Genomic DNA, 17,737 nt, shown 5'->3' on the forward strand with positions numbered 1-17,737 from the left:
TTTTGTCCTGGGCATATCTTGTAGAATATAAGAGTTATCAACTTGAAACTTCATATGTAGATAGATCTCATTGAGGGCAAGTGCAGTGCACAATAACAGTAACTCTTGCTTTCTTAGTTTTAAAGTTATTGCCCTTTGTTAATTTTCATGCTTAAAGTTTTGTCCGGGGCATAAGAGTTATTGCCCTTTGTTAATTTTCTTGCTTAGGTTTTGTCCGTGGCATATCTCGTAAACTATAGGAGGTATCAAACTGAAACTTATTCCGTAGGTATATCTGATTGAGGGAAAGTGCAGTGCACAAAAACCGTAACTATTCATAATTGCATCTATATGTTTAGAGTTATTGCCCTTAATTTTCAAGCTTAAATTTTGTCCGGGGCATTTCTCGAAAACTATAAGAGTTATCAACTTGAAACTTTATAGATAGATAGATCTTATTGAAGGGGATCGCAGTGCACAAAAACTGTATCTCTTGCTTCCATATTAGAGTTATTGCCCTTTGTTAATTTTCATGTTTAACTTTACCTTGCACACTTTTTTAGCTCACCATTGACTTCAGTATTTATTGTGCTCATTTTTGCTTATATAACCAATTGCTTGCTCCTGACTTAACGTTGTCACCTTCAGTTCAAATGCCACCTACACTTGAAAGTTAAATGGCAACATCATTGTCTATAAATGAATAAAATGCCAATCTAACAGCTATAATGTCGACAGTAAATAATTCGTCAGGCGACACCATCATATTATTATTTTTTTCATTATTGATATTCGATATTAAGGATAAGGAAGTGAATAAACAGAACAACCCCGCTACCAGTATTTTTCAATTGTGATTTATCAACAAAACCTTAACCTTGAATTGAAAACAACATGAATTTGGGGTCAAAATTAAATTAAGAAAATTGGCTGAAAAAATAATGTTGTTTTAGTTAATTACAATTTTAACAAGGTTCATATCAGTTTGGAATATAAATATTGGGCTTTTTTCCTGGTAATATTTCTTTTTCTGAATTGCCAAGAAGGGACAAGAATAATGTGAATATGTAGGATCTTATGTACAAAGTAGGGAAATTGATTTTAGTTATAAATGGTTCCACCGAAACAAACATTAAACTAGACATAATCAACACAGAAAATGTGGGTGGTTGTGTCTGTCAATCGGTAACAAAAATATCGGCCAATTAGTGAAAAAAGATATCGATATGGACCATGAAATACAGCACAACGAAATAACAATAATACCCCAGACTCTCCCAGTTTGATAGATTTTGCTTGAATGGATTACTTTCATTGATTCAGTGTGCTGTTTTTGTGAAAAGAATATGACTAAAAATAACTTAAAAGTAAAATGTTTTGCATGCTAATTAGATATTATTATTATTATTATTCAAAGTATTTCTATATGTTCATTTTAATGTTATTAAATAAGTTTAGCTTTTAATTTATAAATAGATAATTTATTCTACAATACTGTAGAACCTATGTGGTAACATTCACTGCTATGTGATATTATGAGGTTATTGTCCATCACCAGGCTACCTGTCAGGAGTGGACTAGTGTGATCAGCGGGCGACATGTCGTCCCACGAGGAGTTAAGAAAGCAGGTGGAGTCTTTACGCCAGGTGAACACATCCCTGCAGCAGGAAATACTCCACAACTCTGCCCATCTATCACGCCTCCATGAAAACACAACCCAACTAGCCAGACTCACATCCGGCTCCACCTCTCAGAGCAGCAGCCAGTCAAACTCCAACACATCTTCACCCCGCGTGTCCAGGCACCAAGCTGCCTCACACCACACAGGCAGGGGCCAGTCTGGCTCCTCAGACTCTTCCCCAAGGATAAACAGGCAGCCCCATCCTGCACACACCAGCACTCCCAGGTGCCTGGATAGTACCAGGAATCATATTGGGCACAGTCAGCCATCCCCTGCTCTACAACAGAGGTTGTTCCAGCAAAACTCAGTATTTGCATCCTGGCAAAACCAAGAGTCAGCGATCAGTCATCTGTCAAAGCTGCAGGATGTTCCAGACAATCATCAACCAAGGCAGGCTCATGTGACTTCTAGCTCCACCCAAGGGGACCTGTCCATAAGTGCTGACCTGTCCCAAGTTCAAGGAGAGGAGTTCAGTTTCACTGATGACATGGATGGCGAGCACATGGCAACTATGGGTAAGTTCAGTTTTTGTGTCTTGAAGTTGCCATTGGCTGGAGTTATGGCCCTTGAATTGTCTAAATTTGACTGATTTCACTTAGTTCGCTCTCTAGCTTGAGATTTCTTATTTATTCTTTACCAAATTTGATCACAAGAGCAAGATCATATTATTTACTCTGGAATTCTGGCCCTTGAAATGTCGAAATGTCAGTAGGTCAATGGTCAAGGTCGTTTTCACTATTAAATATGCATGAATAGGCTGAAAGTCAAGGTCACTGTTGGTTCATCTCCAGGCCAAAAGTTTAAACTTCATGTCCATCATTGAATATTTCTCAGCTATGACAACACAATGGAGTAGACCAGCACTTCTTCAAAAAAGCAATCTCTAGTTATACCCATACATGTAATAATTTCTTGGGTTGATTCTGGGACACTCGTCGTAATGTCAACGCACACTAGGGGGGTCCAGGGGCATAACATGGTTTTTACTTGACATGGTTGTTTTTTTTCTGCATTTTCTTGAAAAAATAAAACCACCAGATATTTTCCCAGGCTTTAAATGAAGTGCTAACCAGGAGGATTCATCAAAACAGGAAATAAACAACTATACGGGCACCTGTTTTACCGCGCTTTTGAGAACATGCATTACAAAATATTTATTTTTTCATCACATTTAAAACGTTTGCAATTTATGACACACAATATTTTCCAGACGATAAAGAAGATTTTCCAGTCGATGAGCTTTTTTCCGTTTGGAGATGCATATAATTTTGATAGAGACGTGTCAACAATCGGCTGTCAAGGCTTTTTCTATAGTACCCACGGGTCCGACTATCGGACCCATTCCCAAAGCAAAATATAAGATATTTTTCCCAATTTTCAGAAAAAAATCCCAATCAAAAAAAAAAAAAAAATTTTTTTTTTTTTTTTTTAGAAAGTCTTTTACTTGTACTTGTTCATTTTCAACATCCTCATAAATTATGTGATGTAAAGTTTTTTTGATAATTGAACTCGGAAATCATTGATTTTCATTACATTCAGAGATCAGTATGAAATATTATCTGTCATGATTTATTGCAATAGATATTTACACCCCAAGGATTTATATTTTTGGGGGTTTTTTAAAGGGAAAATAAACTAATATTAAATCATTTCCTAATTCGCAGGAGACTAGACAGCCTTTTCTTTTTACTGTAAATTTTCCCAATTTTGGCATTTTCACGACGCAAAATTTCCCAAAATGTCTAGGGTCTTTTTCCCAAAATGGCCAGAAAAAGCCCTGGCTGTATAAAGCGATCACGTGACTTACCATGGTCACATGATTAAAGCACTCTATATAACCACCTGTAAACCCCATATCGTCAGTTTTATTTCGGCGTAAAAATACACACGATAGTTAAAAAAAAAGTTCAAAACACTAAAATTTCTTATGGATGCGTAAGTTGTTTAAAGTTGTTTAAAGTATAACGACGTATCGACTTTGAAATTTGAAAGGAATATGGGATGTTTTCCGTGTTTTAATTTTGTTTTTTTACTCATTTTGTCACTTTCTTTGAACTTCATGCTTGTTTGTCGGTAAAATGTGTGAAAAATATCAATTCATCAATTAAAAGCTATCATTCATAAGACCAAACAAATCCATATGAAAACAATGAATTTGTATACAAGAACCCTCCCCCACTCGTTAAGCACAACAATAGGCCGATAGATCAATTATCGGGTGATTGACAATGACCTCGACGACACACGTACCAATTAACGGATTAGCGTCAACATGTCCTGTGTTTTACGACTTGAAAAGTACTGGATGGAATTGATTGTAAGTTCATACAATGGTAAAGCACAATGAGAGGAAGTGCAGTGTTCAAGAACCATAACTCTACTTTAGCTAATTACTGAGTTATTGCCCTTTATTTATTATTTTTTTGCTGTCATTTTTTTCCAGACATTAACTTGCAAACTACTAGATGGATTTATTAAAACTTAATACAATGAGAGGAAGTGCAGTGCACAAGAACCATAACTCTATTTCAGCTAATTACAGAGTTACTGCCCTTTGTTACTTTTTTCTTGTCAGAAGCATAACTTGAAAACTATTGGATGGAATTTAATAGAACTTCACACAGTCATAGATCATAATGAGAGGGAGTGCAGTGTACAGGAACCACAATTCTATTTCAGCTAATTGCAGAGTTACTGCCCTTTGTTACTTTTTCTTGTCCGTAGCATAACTTGAAAACTATTGGATGGAATTTAATAAAACTTTATACAGTGATAGATCATAATGAGAGGTAGTGCAGTGTACAGGAACCGCAATTCTATTTCAGATAATTACAGAGTTACTGCCCTTTGTTACTTTTTCTTGTCCGGAGCATAACTTGAAAACTATTGGATGGAATTTAATAAAACTTCATACAGTGATAGATCATAATGAGAGGAAGTGCAGTGTACAGGAACCGCAATTCTATTTCAGCCAATTACAGAGTTACTGCCCTTTGTTACTTATTTCTTATCCGGAGCATAACTTGAAAACTACCGGACGGAATGTAATACAACTTTATACAATGGTACAGCACAATAAGGAGTTCAGTGTACATGAATCATTACACTGTTTTAGCAAAATACAGAGTTATTGCCTATTCTGTTGTTTTTTGTCAAACTTTTGTCCGCACAGTAACTTGAAAACTACTAGATGGAATTCCATAAAACTTCATACAATGATAAATCATAATGAGAGGCGGCGTTTGGGGGTATTAATCACCTTCAGTGATAGCTCTAGTTATCTCTAGAGTTATGGCCTTTGAATTACAAGATTGCCTCAAATACAACACAAAATTGTGTAAAAGATACTAAATTCACTTCACTTCATCCACTCTCTAACTTGAGAATATCTCATCTAATCATCACCAAAATTGGTTACAATCTTTATGAGCATAATGTCTGGACTGAGTTTGATCAACAGCCAGAACATGTTATTCTCTCTGAAGTAAGGGCATAACTTATTGCCATTGAATTGTCAAAAGTTGACCAAATTCACTTTGAAAGATCTCTTGTCAATCATTTGTTATCCATCTAACAATCTTTAAGGGCATAATATCAGAACAAGTTTGATAAACAGCCAGATTATGTTATTCATTCATATTGGTCTAGATAGACTCATTTTCCATTCCAAGTTGGCGCTCATAGAAGGTAACATTCTTGATTCACAGAATACTAGTTTATGTCGAACTGCTTGCAGTAAGACATAGTTGCCACTATTGCGGATTGGTGTATGTGTGTCCATGCATGAATGCTTCTGTCTGTTTTGGCTTGTCAAGGGTGTAACTTGGATATGCATTGTTTGGTACAAGTGTTCACCATGAGAAGATGGCATGTTTGGTTCAAGATCTATATCTATTGGTCAAAGGACAAGGTCACAGTTGAGGTCATTGTTCAAAATTCCTTGTATTGTGGCTTGTTTGGGCTGTAATTTGGCCAATCATTTGGTGATTTTGAAATGACATCAGCAAATGTTCACCATGATAACGCAGTGTGTCACCAACAAGACACATGTCTTAAGGTTTAATGGCAAGGTCATACAAAAGTGTCATTGGTGAAAACCCCTTGTATTTTGGCTTGCCTTGGCTTTAACTTGCCTATGCATGGGATTTTAATATTACTTGGCACATTTGTTCACCTTGATAAGATGGCTTATCACATGCAAGCCTCATGTGTAGGTCAAAGGTGAAGGTCACATTCAGGGATTATTTGTCTTATTTTTAATTATATTTTTAATTATTCAGTTTAAATCTTGTTTGACATCACTTTCATGCATAGCCATCAACTTCCAACAATTCAATTTAAGGTTTCTCAGAACTGTTCTGTGATTGAGACATTGGCAAGCTCAACATTGTTTGTTTTTGTCCAACCAACATCTAGTTTTAAATAAAATTAATAAATAAAAAAACATTTGATTAATAAAAAAATTGGCAGGGAGTTCCAGACAGGGTTGAGGAGGGAGGTGCAGGGGTTCATGACAGGGTTTACTTGTTGATGGGCGCAATTCCGTGCGGTCGTGCGTGCGTGTGTCCGCCCGTACAACATTCATTTCTTTGCATTTCCTCTTACATTTCTCATGCGATTTCTACCAAACTTTCACAGATTGATGATCATAAAGTGAAGCAGCGCATATTGTCAGGCTTTCCCGATTTGACATTTTTGAAAGAGTTATTGCCCTTTGCTTAATTTACATTTAAAATTGGTTTCTTGGCAACTCCTCTTACGTTTTTCATGCGATTTCTACCAAACTTTCACAGATTGATGACTGTATAGTGACGCAGCGCATATTGTCGGGCTTTCGTGATTCAGCCATTTTTGAAAGAGTTATTGGCCTTTTTTTTACATTTAAAATTGGTTTCTTCGCAACTCCTCTTACGTTTTTCATGCAATTTCTACCAAACTTTCACAGATTGTTGACAATATAGTGACGCAGCGCATATTGTCGGGCTAACTCGATTCGATCATTTTAGTAAGAGTTATTGCCCTTTCTTAATTTTACACATTTCTTATGTTCCTGAGAAACTACCCGTACCATTGATTGGCTTTCGTTACGAAAAATGCCCCGCTCTTGTTATGCTTAAAGTTTGATTTTAGGTATAGCTTAGAGTAAAATAATTTTCTTTATTGCTCTTGTGTATTGACATTTGTATTTCAGTTAAAAAGGCATCAATATCAATAAAAGTTTTATTGACTTTAACGCATTTAATTATGTAACTGCATTTGTTAGGAAAGCTTCATGCAGCATGATGATTAAATACACTTTTTTCGTGGACAAGAAATTGTAAAAAATTTCTTTGGGGGAGTACCTCTAAAACCCTTGCCAACACTTGAACCATGTAAATTTGGGTTCTAAGGGAAGGGCACAGGACATAGGTTATGCCCCTATAAGCTACATCCCCGCTAACCTCATATCCTGAATCCACCCCTGAACTCAAATGACCAGGCAGAATATTATTATGCCCCTCTTCGGGTATATTGCTTTGCACATGTCGGTCTGTCGGTCCGTCGGTAGACCAAAGCTTGTCTGAGTGATAACTCAACAATTCCTGGACGTATGGTCATCAAACTTGACCTGAAGGTTGGGCCTGACAAGTAGATGACCCCTATTGATTTTAGGGCTCATCGGGTCAAAGGTCAAGGTCACAGTGACCTTTAATGGTAAAATAATTTTAAAGCTTGTCCGAGTTATAACTCAACAATGCCTAGACCTATGGTCATCAAACTTGATATGGAAGTTGGGCCTGACCTGTCGATGACCCCTATTGTTTTGGGGGTCATTGGGCCAAAGGTCAAGGTCACAGTGACCCTTGAATGGTAAAAGGTTGTCTGAGTGATAACTCAACAATACCTGCACCCATGGACCTCAAACTTGACATGAAGGTTGGGCCTGACCAGTAGATGACCCCTCTTGACTTTGGGGGTCATCAGGTCAAGGTCACAGTAACCTTTTAAACTTTAACGCAAAAAAGTTAACAAATCTTCTCCCAGTGATATCTCAACAATGCCTTAAACTATGATTATCAAACCTGACATGGAAGTTGGGCCTGACCTGGAGATGACCCTTATTGATTTTAGGAGTCATTGGGTCAAAGGTCAAGTTCACAGTGACCTTGAATGCGAAAATGTTTCGAGTGATAACTCAACAATGCCTGCACCCATGGCCCTCAAACTTGACTTGGAGTTGTGTCTGACCTGTAGATGACCCCTTATGATTTTAGGGGTCAAATGTCAAGGTCACAGTGACCTTGAACAAAAAAAGCTTGTCTGTGTGATAACTTGTCAATGCCTGCCCCTATGGCCCTCAAACTTGACATTTAGATTTTTGGTGACCAGCTGATGACTCCTATGGATTTTGAGGTCATAGAGTGAAAGGTCATGGTCATAACACACTCTATCCTCACACTTTGAATGGTCATAATCTTAAAACTGCCTCAATGGCATCCAATGTCAGTGACAAATCAGCTGTCATTTCAATCCATGCATATTTCATTCAATTGTCCATATAATCCTGACAACATGGCGATCAGGGGAGGGGGGGGGGGGGCATAACATCTCTTGTTTACAATTATTTACTGATTAACTGTGAAATATGCTTCATATTAACGAAAAATTCCTTACAAACTGAGCAATAGCCCAATATTTATAGCTTCTAAGTAAATAAATGTTTTATATTACATAATACTGCATGATATAATTTATATTATGACTTATGCTAATCTGTTTCCAGTCTTTAGACAGTTTTTACAGCCTCGGTCTCTTAACAGGCAGGTCAATATGGTGTTATTGAAGTGAATTTTCCAGTGCTATTATTATGTCATGTGATAAACTAGGCAGGTCAATATTGACAGGGTTCGAATATAGCACTCGCACACTCTCAAAATGTGAGCCAAAATTTAAAAATGCGAGTTGAATTTAAAGACACTCGCAAAAATTTGCAGAAAATATGCAATCCTCGAAATAGATATGAACATAATCAGTGATCAATTCCTGCACAATAGATATACAACTAATTTTAGAAATGCCTACTTTCGTTTTCCGATAATCACACAGAAATTGATGACGTAGATTAACGTTATGCGCACAGGCTGGTACTCGTTACTATGCGGCAGGTACTCCTTACTATGCATTTTTATGCCCCCGAAGGTGGGCATATTAAAATCGCACCGTCCGTCCGTCCGTCTGTCCGTCCGGCTCTGTAACTTTCCCTTGTATGGACAGATTTTAAAATAACTTGCCACATGTGTTCCACATACCAAGACGACATGTCGTGTGCAAGACCCGTGTCCCTGCCTCAAAGGTCAAGGTCACACAGTGTTTATTCACAATGGAGTGCTGCATATAAGGACATAGAGTATAGGTTGTCGTGTCCGGGCTGTAACTTTCCCTTGTATGGACAGATTTTAAAATAACTTGCCACATGTGTACCACATACCAAGACGACGTGTCGCGTGCAAGACCCGTGTCCCTACCTCAAAGGTCAAGGTCACACTTAGTGTTTATTCACAATGGAGTGCTGCATATAACGACATAGAGTATAGGTTGTTGTGTCCGGGCTGTAACTTTCCCTTGTATGGACAGATTTTAAAATAACTTGCCACATGTGTTCCACATACGAAGACAACGTGTCGCGTGCAAGACCCGTGTCCCTACCTCAAAGGTCAAGGTCACACTTAGTGTTTATTCACAATGGAGTGCTGCATATAAGGACATAGAGTATAGGTTGTCGTGTCCGGGCTGTAACTTTCTCTTGTATGGACAGATTTTAAAATAACTTGCCACATGTGTTCCACATACCAAGACGACATGTTGCCTGCAAGACCCGTGTCCCTACCTCAAAGGTCAAGGTCACATTTAGTGTTTATTCACAATGGAGTGCTGCATATAATGACATAGAGTATAGGTTGTCGTGTCCGGGCTGTAACTTTCTCTTGTATGGACAGATTTTAAAATAACTTGCCACATGTGTTCCACATACCAAGACGACATGTCGTGTGCAAGACCCGTGTCCCTGCCTCAAAGGTCAAGGTCACACATAGTGTTTATTCACAATGGAGTGCTGCATATAAGGACATAGAGTATAGGTTGTCGTGTCCGGGCTGTAACTTTCCCTTGTATGGACAGATTTTTAAAAAAACTTGACACATGTGTTCAACATACCAAGACGACGTGTCGCGTGCAAGACCCGTGTCCCTACCTCAAAGGTCAAGGTCACACTTACTGTTTATTCACAATGGAGTGCTGCATATAAGGACATAGAGTATAGGTTGTCGTGTCAGGGCTGTTACTTTCCCTTGTATGGACAGATTTTAAAATCACTTGCTACATGTGTTCCACATACGAAGACAACGTGTCGTGTGCAAGACCCATGTCCCTACCTCTAAGGTGAAAGATACACTTAAGTGTTTATTCACAAGGGAATTCTGAATATAAGGACATAACAGTGTAGGTTGTCAAGTATGGGTGGTATTTTTTTATGTTCAGAGGCAATTTAAAATAACTTGCCATATGTATTTGACACGTAAAGGCAAGATAAACTTTTCATGTACTGACCTTGTTCGTAGGTCAATGTCACATTCGGGGGCATTCGTCACATACTGTGACAGCTCTTGTTGTAGACTGTCTTTAGTGTCCATTTTTGGCGGCAGTATTTAGCGATAATCATATCGAGACAACAGTCTGTATAATGATGACAAGCTGAAAGATAAGGTTTTTTGCGCATGTTGATTTTAAAATCGCTGATGGCAATGATCAATCAGTTCCAAAAAAAGAAGCCAAAATGAAATAATCTGTCCGTTAAAAATGTTTCGATTTGGAAGAGGGAGTTGAACATTAAACTGACCCTCAACACAGATGACGAAAGGAACATTTTCAAAATATTTTGCACAGACTAATACTGGCTTGACCAGACTTCCTCAGTTCGTACTGTCAGTGTTACATATATGATGATATCTTTTTAAATATTGTACAATTACATGATCACTCGTTAAAACAATAACACTATACTTTAAACCATTGTTTTCCATACAATATATACATTTTCCTAGCAAACAGAAAGGTTTGCCTTAAAAAAATGTGAGTGGGGGGCTGGTTTTGCGAGTTGAAAATTTAAGCACTTGCAAAAATTTGCGAGTATCAAAAAAAGTTAAATTCGAACCCTGATTGAATTTTATTTTGTCTATGAAAATTGCTTCTTGTCCAATCATTGACAGTCTGTTTATATATCATGTAATAATTAAGATAACTTACTGTAGAAGCTGATGTAATATAGACGATTCTATATCATATCCATCAAATGGTGATATTATAAGTTTAATTTTGACATCGCAACCATGGATAATCAGACCATTTCTGCATTTTCTTAGTTTTTCTTTTCTTTTCAGTCTGTCTTTGAAATAACAATTTTAAGTATAACGTTGACCTCTTTTAACTATGCAAAGATTGATTCCTACTGTATTATTCCAATCTATGGTCATAATGCCTTCATCTAAGTTCTTCAACTATGACATTCAGTATTGTGTATCACATAGTCTATATATAAGGGTGTTATTAGATTTTTTTCTGCAACAACTGAGGTTGTGCCTTGAATGTCTTGTGGAAAGTGCTTCTTTGGCCTATAGGAATAAAAGATCAGCAATTTATCCAGACCAGACAGTTTGGGATGTTTGCCATTTATATGTTTAATGTTTGATAGGGTCAATAACTGAACGTCCCTACTCCCAACAACAAAAATGTCAGAGACTTGAAAGAACTTATTGCTTGTATTGATGCAGCATCTTTTATTGAACAGTTTTGCTCCCTGGACATTTATTGGTACATTGTTCATGTTTTGGAACTTACAGAGCAAAAGAATGCAACCGTTAGAAATACTTCTTATACTTCTTTTTCGCATACTGGCTAAGGTAACAATTGTAACAATTAAGCCATGATTTAGAAATTCTAGATTTTGAACTAACAGTTCAAATGTATTACCAATACAAGATGTGTGGCCTGTACTTATTCAAACTGCTGTAAATACAAGATTGATCGATGCTGCATTACATTATTTCATTAAAAATCATGAAAACTTCTGGTTAACATTACCGGTATGTTATTGGACATAAACATAAAGCAAAACTGATATGCATGCAAGGAAGAAGGTACAGTTTATTTTTGTAATAGACTAGTGCAGTTAAGTATAAGGCTGAATTCAACTGTTGGTCATGGTAATGATGTTGTTGACTAGGAAAATCAAACCACAAATTACAGGAAAGTAAAGTCATGTAGCACGTTATTTCCCAATCTTCCAATATCTGCCAGTGAACAGTAAGTTAATCTAGAGGAAAACAAGCATGAATCATAGAGGGAAATGTTCACTGCCAGCCTCCAGAGAAAACTAGCATGTCTTATGGGCTAGGAGACTCTGATGATGATGAAAAAAGACTATTGACTGGCTTGAGTCACCGGGAGTCACTATAGACCTGGGAACTGTGTGACCATGTTGAGATGAGTTCTGTGGAGTTAGTCTGGTTAACTCATTGATTTTTGTGTGAATATTTACTGGAAATAGGTTGGAGTATTGTCATTGAATTTCGTATTCATTGATTTTGTGTCAAAAGTGGAATAATCGTATAGATGGAGATTAGAGCCAGGAGCAAATTGAATTGTTGTAGTAACGTTTGGATGGGAAAATATGTGTAGTTGATGTTGAATTAATGTAAAACAATACAGGTATTTTGTATAAGGGATGATTCATTATCATATCAATATGGATAAATATTTTTGGTTCATGTTTGAATTGTATACATCCATGAACATTTGGATAGTTTTGTGTGAATGAAGGATTTGCGATTTTTTGTTCAGCCTGTGAATATAAATATTAAATAACAGTTTTTTATGCTCAAAAACTCATTGATATTTGTCTTTTCTGCCCCAAAGTGGCATTTTTGCAACAGATGTGCTGTGATCAATACGGAATGAAAAGTTATAGTTGGGATATGCAGGCAACATTGATCTGATACTGTAGCTTGTGCACGTAACCCAGGATTGATATGCAGATTGTGTATGAAATTTTGCTGATTTTCTTACGTGTGTGTTTTTTATAGATTTTCAAATGATTTTATGTGTATTGTTAAAGGTCAATTAACGTTTCAGTGGAATAAGTGTTTCAGACAAGATCATAAATGATAATCACGATTTGTTGTCGAGTCAATCGTGTACTGGTATACATTTTGGAAGGTTTGTCAGGCCTGGTTCACACCGGGGTTTGCTGGTGACCTTGATGTCCTGTGTCTGCTGGTGCCTGCAGTCTGCAGCTTTCACCACAGCTGATAAGCCAACTGGCGTGTCTTATGTTTGCTCATATTTATATAATCTATTGTACCAAATTTTGGTGACTGCAAACCTTGGAAAATTGTGCCGATCACATTGTGATACCATGTACATTTAAGAATTTAAAGTGTCTTTTTATTTATAATGCATCTTTACCTTGAAGTTTGGTTGAATGTCTTATTTGCATAATTAGTTCATATTTTATTGATTTACCTGTTGATACATTTAATTAATAGATCATAGAGTATTGATCAACAATCAACTTCTTTGGAAATTCTCTGGATTTTACCTTTCGATACTTCATTACAACAATCAAATGTTGGCATTGTGGACTGATTAACATGGCCGTAGTGCCCTGTTACTGTAGTGAAAAAGATAGATTATAATGAATGTGTCACATTTAGCATTCACATGTCAAATATGTAAATAGAATTGAAAGTTAATTAGTATATTTGTTTGCGAATTTAATGGCCAAGATGTGCAGTTGTTTGTCTGCTGACTGGTAATGAATGTGTTGTATATACAGCCATGTGGGATGGCCCTTGTGGAGTCGGCGTGAAAAGTAAGAGCTGTTTGGATGGTAAAAGGGTCAGATTTAACTTTGGTGAGTCTATAAATTTATTGAAAACATTTTGATTTGCAAGTTTGCAATTGACTCCGGACTCTAGCATTTAGAAATTATGGAGAAGATGGTGAAGTATTTCACTTATTTCACTTGTGTTGCTTCTGTTCACAGGCTGCTTTCAAACTTTCCAAATTTAAAACTTTGATTTTGCTGGAAATGATTTGAGGCTGGTTAGCTATCATTGAAATCATCTTGAGTTCCTGTTGGGATGAGATGTGGAGGATAGTGGCAGATGGGTAGAGAGAACAGGTGTGAAAGTGATGCTGATTCATATTTAGTTTTCTGCAGTTCTGATCTGGAATGCTCAGTGATTTGGTTGTGAAAGGTTCCTGTGCTTATACTGGGATGCATTGTTTAATGATGGGTTTTGCTTTGAGTGGTCATCTTTGTTTCACATTTCCCAATTATTTATAGAATTATATATTTTGAACAGGTCTCTTGATACGGAAATCACTTTAATCACATTATATGGAAAAAGTAGTTACAAACAGTCCTTTCTACAAAGGTGAAACATTTCACAGACTCAAAGTACAAAAAAGGAAGTTATTTACTTTGAAAAAAATATTCTTACAATGTGCTATGTGACATTAGATAAGATGGCACCTTAAGTGTTGTGTGTTTTGTGTAAAATGTCGGATGGAGAGTTCTTTGAGTTGGATGACAGCGATCCCGATGGAGATATTGTGATAGGAGACACCTCATCTGAGACCAGTGAAGGTACAACTCTGCATTAGATGACCTTGCTGGGCTGGCTACCCATACAGCCGATACTAGGCTAATTCATTTTCATCCATATAGAGCAAAGTTTACCTGTTATTAATGAAATACTGTACGCATAACGTAGAACTGTTCCAAATCGTTGTAAAAGAAGTTAAACATGATGTTTAGATGAACAAAAATCTGTCTTTCCGTCTGAGTTTCTGAAATTCTGAAATAATGTTCTTTCTAGAACAAAACGTTTGAGACCAATAAAAGTCTTAATAGAGAATTGTCATATTAAATGATATTTTCCTTGCTGATTCTGCTCCTGTCTTTAGTAGGGATGAAGATAAAATCAACTACAGATTTCTAACACAGGCCAACAGATGCCTACTTAATTAATGCTGATGACACTCACTGTGAACATGATGTATTGAACAAATGACAAAACATCCATAATAAGTCATTTAAATTCAAAGTTGATGCGGAAGGTTGAATGAGGCCCTGAAATAAGACATATTAATTTACATATTTTAATAGCATCATAGCATACTAGTTGTTCACTTGTTGTCAGAAGAAATGGATAGTTTAACTTAATACTCCACATAATTATTCCTTCTAACCTTAACAGGCCAGCTGTGATCAACCTTAAACTGGAAAGCTCATGTTCATGTTTTGACACCATTTCAGAAGATGGTCCTGAACATTTAGACAGTCCTGGTGTCGTGGATACAGATGCTCCTGGAATCCAGGGGGACGGGCCAGAAGAAGGGGACAGGCAGGAGGTACACAAGGAGTCAGAGAGTGACATACTACAGCGTGTCCAACAGTTGGAAAATGAGAGGTAATTGATCTAGGGAAGACATGTTTCAGTTAGTTAGTACATTACTATACTAGGATGTCTTTGTATACATGATACCAAGAAGTTAAACAACCGGATGTCTTTACCATCAAATCTAGGCAGAATGTGTTCTGGCAGTGTATTGGGCCAAACTGGATCATTTATCCAAAGCTAAAGTTGACTTTTACTACATACTTAGGCATATACATTATAGAAGAAAATTGTGGATTAAAAGTTGAATGTTTTGGTGAAGCGTTCTTATGTTTAGTTCTATTAATATGTACATTGGCATTCTCATTGAAAGCCATGTCACTCAGATTGATAGAGGGGTATAGTGGCATGATGTCCCATTTCGTTGTCCCATCCTTGATGCAGCCTAGTTACATTGGTTCAAGCCTTGTTTGTGTGTTGTAGAACCAACCTGATACAGCAGATCGAGTCTGAGGAGAAGAACAGGAAGTGGTATTACGATGAGATTGACAAGATCTCCCGTCGCATACGCTCACTCCCCGTCACAGATGGGGTATGTACATAAACCTGAGGTGTCTTGGGCAGGATGGAATGGGTACAGTGGTTCACTTAAACAATACTTTTTATAAAAAGTGTGTTTCTAATTATAAAGTTTTTTGTCATGTAGGTACAACTTTAAGTTTTTTAAGGCATTTTTCAAGTTAAAGATATATGAAGTAAATTTAAATATTTAAGTAGTGAAAAATAATTGCTTGCAAAACAGTGTTTCCAATATTCCAGAGTAATCATGTTTGATTATCATTATAGAGTATTGTGTTATTTTGTTTATGTTTATTTTTTTAAATAACAGATATAATCATTACAATATTAATCAATGAAATAGTCATATCTAAGTTGAGAGGGGGGTGGGGGGTCTGGACAATTTGGTGTCATTCCAATTTCTAAAACATATTATTTTTTCCAGAGAGTGAAATAAACAACCCCAATGCCTGTATTGAAAAATCAAAAATGTACATGTTTATTTATTTCATAAAACTTTTACCCTTCTGAACAATCCAATGGAAGATGTTTTTGTTTTTTTTAGCCCAAAATCTTGAGAAAAATAAACACTGTCATCTTATAAAAAACAGTTTAACATCCTATAATACCTATGAAGCATAACAGACCTGCATGGGTTTAATTTCAAGCTTCCGTTTAGCTAATTGATACCATATTTATGATTATAAACCTAGATGTTCTTAGACCATTAATTCAGACTACATGGGAGGGATTCATGACCTTAGATGTATGATGATGATGGTAGTGTTTAAACCCCCTTAGATGTATGATGATGGTGGTAGTGTTTAAACCCATACTTTACTTAAAATCATTGATGAAAGAACATTTCACTTTAAAGTTTACTTTGGTGAAAAACAACTGTAAGAAAACAGAGGTACTTGCTTAAGAACTGTAAATGAATACCAAATGTGAGATTGTTAGTTTTCTTCAGAGTCTAACTACTGATGTTGTGGTTGTTCAGTGATAGTTCTCCAAACCAAGACTTTCTAATTGAGGATCGGTGGTTGTCAGACAAATGCAGTATTACACCATATGCTTATACAATTTAATATATGTGATAATGCTCCTTTTTTGAATACTGATCTGTGTGTAGTTATACTGGGGAAGCCCTGTCTTGATAGCATCAGTGTGGTTGATTGGAACTGTTGAGCGAAATAGGTTTTTCTGAACCATAATCATTCCATTAAACTGCAAAAAACTTTAGGTTTTTCTGAACCATAATCATTCCATTAAACTGCAAAAAACTTTAGTTCTTTTTATCATTCGAGAACTATGTAGTTGATCAGAAGCTTAGATTTTCATTCATTCTCTGCTCTTCATGCCTACAAAAGAAAGGGAAGCCTTTTTTTCTTTCTTTTTTTTTTAGTTAATGAGTTTTTTGTTTTCATTTTCAACTGGTTATGATATGCCCCTTTCACCAATTTTGCTTTTCCACTTTCAACGAGCCTAAAATGCCCCTTCCACCAATTTTGCTTTTCCACTTTCAACGAGCCTAAAATGCCCCTTTCACCAATTTTGCTTTTCCACTTTCAACAATCCTAAAATGCCCCTTCCACCAATTTTTGCTTTTCCACTTTCAACGAGCCTAAAATGCCCCTTCCACCAATTTTGCTTTTCCACTTTCAACGAGCCTAAAATGCCCCTTTCACCAATTTTGCTTTTCCACTTTCAACGAGCCTAAAATGCCCCTTTCACCAATTTTTGCTTTTCCACTTTCAACAATCCTAAAATGCCCCTTTCACCAATTTTTGCTTATCTATTTCCAACCAATCTGAAATGCCCCTTTTTGTAATGTGGACAGGTATCAGTCACTAGTCCCTATTACTTGTGTTGCTCATTGAGTTGAAAGGATATAGCTTTTATAAGAATGGAATCATTGATTGTATGGAATTGCTAAATTGTTTGAATGTCACAATAGATGAGAGAGACACAAATGGTAACATTTCTGAACACATTGTATGTCTAACATTAGGAGGATGTACCTGGGCTGTAATAATGATCACTAGTAGTAGTTGGATCAGGGCCAGTTTACAAATGGGTT

General features: G+C 36.6%; 1 protein-coding gene across 5 annotated transcripts in view; it reads left to right on the plus strand.

Moving 5' to 3' along the window:
• LOC128227791 (adenomatous polyposis coli homolog) overlaps window positions 1-17,737 on the plus strand; it is a 50,891-nt gene that overhangs the window by 10,690 nt on the left and 22,464 nt on the right. For 4 of the 5 annotated variants that reach the window (XM_052938643.1, XM_052938646.1, XM_052938645.1 and 1 more), the window contains exons 3-5: window positions 1,538-2,175; window positions 15,018-15,171; window positions 15,583-15,691. In XM_052938643.1, coding sequence (XP_052794603.1) covers window positions 1,578-2,175; window positions 15,018-15,171; window positions 15,583-15,691 — 861 coding nt within the window. In that variant the 5' untranslated portion in view covers window positions 1,538-1,577. Of the gene's footprint in view, window positions 1-1,537; window positions 2,176-11,890; window positions 12,404-14,061; window positions 14,346-15,017; window positions 15,172-15,582; window positions 15,692-17,737 lie in introns of those variants that run through there. The other variant, XM_052938647.1, reaches the window with a different exon arrangement.

The sequence above is a fragment of the Mya arenaria genome, chromosome 3 (assembly GCF_026914265.1).
Source record: "Mya arenaria isolate MELC-2E11 chromosome 3, ASM2691426v1".
In the NCBI taxonomy this organism is placed as follows: domain Eukaryota; kingdom Metazoa; phylum Mollusca; class Bivalvia; order Myida; family Myidae; genus Mya; species Mya arenaria.